Source organism: Sinocyclocheilus grahami, unplaced genomic scaffold, assembly GCF_001515645.1.
Source record: "Sinocyclocheilus grahami isolate Dianchi unplaced genomic scaffold, SAMN03320097.WGS_v1.1 scaffold236.1, whole genome shotgun sequence".
Taxonomy (NCBI): domain Eukaryota; kingdom Metazoa; phylum Chordata; class Actinopteri; order Cypriniformes; family Cyprinidae; genus Sinocyclocheilus; species Sinocyclocheilus grahami.
This window is the reverse complement of record NW_015505415.1, coordinates 221,705-228,596: the sequence shown is the minus strand read 5'-3', so window position 1 is coordinate 228,596 and position 6,892 is coordinate 221,705. Positions and strand designations below refer to the sequence as shown.

General features: G+C 35.3%; 1 protein-coding gene across 1 annotated transcript in view; it reads right to left on the bottom strand.

Annotated features, from left to right (window-relative positions):
- Nucleotides 1-4,467: 4,467 nt before the first annotated feature.
- The window catches only part of LOC107597759 (salivary plasminogen activator beta-like), a 7,479-nt gene continuing 5,054 nt past the window's right edge, over nt 4,468-6,892 (bottom strand). Inside the window, exons 8-11 of the mRNA XM_016288939.1 lie at nt 6,444-6,630; nt 5,391-5,542; nt 4,814-4,836; nt 4,468-4,638 (exon numbers count right to left, since the gene is read on the bottom strand). Coding sequence (XP_016144425.1) covers nt 4,468-4,638; nt 4,814-4,836; nt 5,391-5,542; nt 6,444-6,630 — 533 coding nt within the window. The remainder of the gene's footprint in view (nt 4,639-4,813; nt 4,837-5,390; nt 5,543-6,443; nt 6,631-6,892) is intronic.

The following is a 6,892-nucleotide window of genomic DNA, read 5'->3' as shown; positions in this document are numbered from 1 at the left end:
TGTGTGTGTGTGTGTGTGTGTGTGTGTTCATGCTGCTCACCTCAATATAAAACATCTTTGATCTGACCTATAAAGTGACACTCATGATGGTGATGTTGTCATATTGTTTCAGCAATATGTTTGAACCAGTTTATTTATGTTGCTACTACATGAAGCACTATTTGGTTTAGATTACATGACTAAACATTTTTACAGTAAACCCCTGATTAAACATTTGTCTGTCATTAAATCAAGTCATTAACGCAACCCAAGAATTAAAGGATTAAATCCATACGGAATTGGGTGAACTATTGCGTTTTTCACATTTTCAGAATGTTTTATTAGTTATTACTCATATTAGTTCATAAGTTACTTATATTCGAGCTGAAGTAATTGATTTGGCATGTAGATTTTTTCTGCAGCAATCCAAACAGTCAAACTCCTTGTGTAGTGTAAGTTTGCCAATAAAACTTGGGTTATGTCATGTTAGGCATGGTTCTATGAAACAGATGTCTATTTTTAGACTTTATGTCACACATTCTGTTATTTCCACAGTTTAGTATGCGTTGATATTTTTAGCATTTGTGGGTGATTTTATACACCAAAATCCAGAAGTTACAGTTACCTTGAGCACACAAACCAGTCTTCATACTAATGTCATCTGCAGGATGAAGTATGCAGAGTATCAGTGTGCTTCAGTGTCTTTACATAGTCTGCCATCTAGTGGCTGAATAAGAAACTTTAGAGGCGAAAGATACCTTCTCAGAAAAATAGCTACAAAGCTGTCACTCACTGGGGCGGGAGTCAGGACCCTAAGGTACAAAAGCTAAAATGTACATATTCGTTTCCATTTTTTACCCCCAAATGGTGCATATTAGTATCTTAGAGGTACATATTAGTTACTTTTAAAAGGGTACCGTCCCAATGACATGTTTTGACCTTTTTTTCAAAGTGTAAAATCAAGCATTCTAATAATTATGATCATTATTACAGATTATATTATAATATTGTTCAGTGTTGCATTAGTGATATTGTGTTTTTTTTAATAACACTACAAGCAAAGCGCCATTTATACATGTATATAACAATAAATAAATAATACAAAACCAAATTTCTAATAAAATAATTTAACCTCTTAAGACCCGAGAAAATATTTTTAGGAAAAAAATGTTTTAATGTCTTTACATTGTTTAGAGCATTCAAAAAAAAAGTTTTAAAAAAAGTGCAAATTACATTTAATTCCTAAGTTATGCTATGTCCTCGGTAGAGGACATCGGGACTCAATTTTAAAAAATAAAATAAAAAGACATGAATTAACATGCATAGGCAAAAACAATAGATATTTTTAAATAACCAATACATTTTTAGTTTTCAGGATTTTTTTTTTTTACCAAACTTTGTATAAAGATGATTCTCAACTATGTTATAACAGAATGATTTGATATACCATTTTTCTTTCTGCAAAATGTGTGTAAAATGGCCATAAATGGGTTTTCTCAATATATACAATGTATCTATAAACGAAATCTAATTTGCATATTAATGTGTTTTTGGGGCAACATGTAATGAAAAAAGAAGTGTAATAATGGGAGTAATATTTGACAAGATTTTCATAATAATATATATTATTTCATAGAATATTGAAACATAATTTATTTCCCTATTCATTTGTTATGTCTCCCAAAATGCTAATAAACATGCTTTTAGTCCCGGTGTCCTCATATGAGGACATGTATGAAATCAACCTCCTGTTTCGTAACAGAAAGTCATATTTTGATTTGAAACCCCATAACATTTTCCTGAGATGTTGATTTATGACAGACAGTTTAAAAGTTAGTCAGATGTAAATGATAATTACAAAATATTATCATATTTCCATAAGAGTGTCACTAAATTAATATCAGACATATCTGAAGACCAAGGAGAGGGAGTGGTCACGGTGAAACATCCAAACATTTAGTATCTCTGAAAGCCCTGAAAGTGCTCCGTACAGGACTCCCAGACTTACAACCGTGGCATGTACAGTCTCAGAGAAATACACCAAAATATAATGTCCTCATATGAGGTCACAGGGTCTCAGGAGGATAAAAAGTGAAATAAGTGAAATGGAAGATGAAATAGTCGGATATACTGTTGAACCTCTTTTTTTTATAATAAAGAAAGGATTTTGATGAGAGAGTTTACTGCGGTGAATATGAAATGTAGCAAGAAGTAATAATAGGTTAATAATAAAGTATTCCTTAATTTGATCTTTTTGCATATTAAAGAAACCAAGCAGCACATCCTTAAAAAGCAGAGAGAAACCGGGAGATTAATAACATTAGAAAACTCTATCCAAAATAGCTGTAACTGACAATCCCAGAAGATATGAATATCAGTTTCATTATTAATCTGATTTAAACCTTTTCAGAAACACTTTAGCTGGTTAAAATCTGTGTAACAATCTGAGATTTCTCTGGCCTTGTTAGCTATTATGTATTTCAAAAGCACAGTCCATACTTTTTTCCAATCAATATGATCAACCGAATTCTACACTCTAAAAAATGCTGGGTTAAATACAACCCAGTGCTGGGTAAAATAGGGACAAACCCAGCAATTGGGTTGTTTTGATATAATGTCCTCATATGAGGTCACAGGGTCTCAGGAGGATAAAAAGTGAAATAAGTGAAATGGAAGATGAAATAGTCGGATATACTGTTGAACCTCTTTTTTTTATAATAAAGAAAGGATTTTGATGAGAGAATTTACTGCGGTGAATATGAAATTTAGCAAGAAGTAATAATAGGTTAATAATAAAGTATTCATTAATTTGATCTTTTTGCATATTAAAGAAACCGAGCAGTACATCCTTAAAAAGCAGAGAGAAACCGGGAGATTAATAACATTAGAAAACTCTATCCAAAATAGCTGTAACTGACAATCCCAGAAGATATGAATATCAGTTTCATTATTAATCTGATTTAAACCTTTTCAGAAACACTTTAGCTGGTTAAAATCTGTGTAACAATCTGAAAGAGATTTCTCTGGCCTTGTTAGCTATTATGTATTTCAAAGGCAGAGTCCATACTTTTTTCCAATCAATATGATCAACCGAATTCTACACTCTAAAAAATGCTGGGTTAAATACAACCCAGTGCTGGGTAAAATAGGGACAAACCCAGCAATTGGGTTGTTTTGACCCAGCGGTTGGGTTAAATGCTTAACCCAGCCTTCTGGCTAGTAACCCAACCGCTGGGTTTGTCCCTATTTTACCCAGCACTGGGTTGTATTTAACCCAGCATTTTTTAGAGTGTAGACACACCAAATATGGAGTTGTTACAAGCTCCTTTTGAACGAGAGAGCTAATTTTATAGTTACGTGATGAAGGATGTGACAAAAAGCATAGTTATCCTATACTGGGATTTCAAAGAAATAGGTAAAGTGCTGGATGACCCAGCAGACTCCCTCAAAAGCATATCAACTCCTTTAGGAATTGCGTCATTGACAATGGAAATTTCTTTGGGAGTTACTGGAAAATCAAATGTACATACAAATTCTTTATAACTTAAAATAAGACCTAACTGGGCGTGTGAGTCAGTGCTTTAAACTCCATCTGTGAGTCAGTCTGACCTCTGACCCCATGACCTCATCCAGTTTCCACTCAGCAGCTGAATTATACGCACAGCTGTTATGATGATGCTGACATTTTACCTCATTGTTATAGAATGATAGAATATAATAGCACTGATAGTAAGCGTGTGTATCTGTGTAAATTGCAGTGATTTTATGGTCAAATTATGTGTGTTTAAATAAAGAGTGTAAACTGTGTTTGTTTTGACTGTTCATGAATCAATATACTCATCAAGGAGATTAAATATGCAGAAACATGTCATATGTGCTCATAACACAACGAAAATCATATTAAATGCACAGCCTGATGTTGAACCTTCATAGAATTAATTTATTCATATTCAGATTCCAAAACACACTAAATCTTTAAACGAACAGGTGGGTCAAAACTTTATTACCTTACCGTTTCAGTTACTTTAACGTTCCAGTAAAATAAAGCTACAATTTATTTATTATTAGGAAATATATTTGTATCTATTTATACACACATATTAATGGAAACATTTATTTTACACAACAACATTTGCTCAGAATGTACACAGTACTTGTTTATTGGCCTAATAATTGGCTTTTATCATTGACATAACATTAATAGTTACACAGCAATATAAAATTATACAACAATATAAAAACAAATGAAAACAAAGTGGTACTGTACATTTTAATACCAATGCAAAACAATACTTTCACAAACATTTTTCATATAGAAAGTCCTTTGAGCTGCTGTTATATCTTGGCAATAGAATGGAATGTAAGAATGATGGACATATTAATGAGTAACTGAACAGAAATCAGTTTGAACACGACTCGTTTGCAGTAGTTCGCTCAGGTTCTTTATGTTGGTCTCTGCCGTGAACGAGGGCAGGTGAGCTCCTGTTCTCAGCTGAGCGACGACAGGCCGGTTTTCTCCAGGATCCAGTTGTAATAGTTGCTGACTTTAGCATAAACTCCAGGACGGAACTGTCTGGAACATCCCTCTCCCCAGCTCACCACACCGAACAGAAACACACGGTCACGGACGCGACACACCAGCGGCCCGCCAGAGTCACCCTGAAACATCCCAGAAGAACAGACACATCAACCCGAGAGGCTTTTCTTGCTTCTCAGTGCTAAAAATGTGCAATCATTTTACATGTAGCCTTTAAAAAAAATCTGTAAAAATAGGGAACAGTGTACTGTATTAATATTAAGGAATTTTCTGTATTTTTTTTTACCAGTGTTTTACCTGTATTTTGAATTTTATTTGTCCTGACAGAACATTACTGGTACAATTTCCTTTTTTTGTGCCAATATAAATAGAGTATGTGTGTGTGTGTGATTAAAATTTTTTTTTTTAAATAAATGTAACAAAAAAACAATAACAACAAATATAAAAAGAATAAATTAATAAAAAATATAAATCAATCAATCGATAGATAGATAGATGATAGACAGACAGACAGACAGATAGACAGATAAACAGACAGACAGACAGACAGATAGACAGATAGACAGATAGATAGATAGATAGATAGATAGATGATAGACAGACAGATAGATAGACAGACAGACAGACAGACAGACAGACAGACAGACAGATAAACAGACAGACAGACAGACAGATAGACAGATAGACAGATAGATAGATAGATATATAGATAGATAGATAGATAGATGATAGACAGACAGATAGATAGATTTGATGGTCAGAAATGTTTACATTTATTCACTGCACAGACATTTTTTTTTATTAAAAGTGAATTGTGCAAATGTGTTGTAGGGATGTTTAGGGTTTAGTTTAGTTAGTTCTCAGTCAGTATTACCGATGTCGTTGTTGTAGTTGCCGTCTGTGTTGTTGAAGTGTTCATGGATGAAGAGCTCGGAGACCCTGAACTCCTGCTCTCTCTGAGCGTCTGTCTCATTTATGGCATTCCTCCCCACAAATACTGATAGTTTATGGATGCTAGTCTTAGTGCTGAAAACAAACAAGAAGAGATAAATGTGTAAATATATTTCCAAAAACACGTCCATCCATGCTTTTTTCTTCCCATCCATTTCCCATGCTTCTCATTTATTCATTCATTTCATCCAACTGCATTTATCATGAAAGCCCTAATAAAGGAAGATGGAAGAAAATATACATTTCAAGGCTTTTGCCTTTTTTGGGGAATTTTTTTTCCACCCATCACATATATTTTTCCCATCACCAGAACGATTGCACAGTTTCTCAGCGGAACACAAAAGTTTGCAAATGATTGTAAAAGCTTTGAAATCTAATTGTCCATCACCAGAATTGTATGGAGGACGAAACCTGCAAAAACAATAAATAAATAAATGCACAAATAAATAAATATGCAAAAAAAAAAATTTCCCCATCACATGAACATATGCATTATCTTGCAAAAATTTCTTGGGGAGCGCAAAAATTTGCGAGCGAACACAAAAGCACAGATTTTTTTCCCCTCCCATCTCATTTTTTTTCCATCACCAGAACTTTTTTTCTGTTTTTCTCATAAAACTTTTGCGAGTGAACACTGTGGAAGGCAACGTATGATGCAAAAGCCTGAAATCTAATTTCCTCTATTATTACCATCAACCGGAACTTGTGCGTTCCCTTGAGAGACTTTGCATTCGCAAAGATGCTCGGAGGTACGGCAAAAGTCTTGCGAGGGAACGCAACATTTTTCTTCCCTTCTCATATCTTTTTGTGTTAACATGCAAAAGTTCGCTCACAAAAAATCTAAGTTTCTTGGGGGAATGCAAAAAAAATGTTTTACTACATAATATATTTTTCTTCACATTTCATATTATTATTATTATTATTATATAGCACAGGGGAACGCATATGTCTGTACTGTCGGTTTGTTTGTACCGACCCGTCAGGGAAGCAGTGAGCAGCCGTGAGGACCCAGCAGGATGAGATGAGACTCCCGCCGCAGGTGAACGCTCTCCCGCGGGCGCTCCTGCTGAACACCGCCGCCATCCAGGGGTGGCGCTCCACCGCGCTCAAAGCCCCGCCCACAACCTTCATGTTGCGCTCCTCCCTCTGACCACACTGCCAGCCTATTGGATGAAAGATAGTTCAGCCTGCCAATCAAACAGCAGTGAATACAGACAGATGCTCTACAACAGGGGTTCCCAAACTCGGTCCTGGAGGGCCGGTGTCCTGCAGAGTTTAGCTCCAACTTGCCTCAACACACCTGCTGGGAAGTTTCTAGTATGCCTATAAGAGCTTGGTTAGCTGGTTCAGGTGTGTATAATTGGGGTTGGAGCTAACCTGTTCAGGACACTGGCCCTCCAGGACCGAGTTTGGGCACCCCTGCGT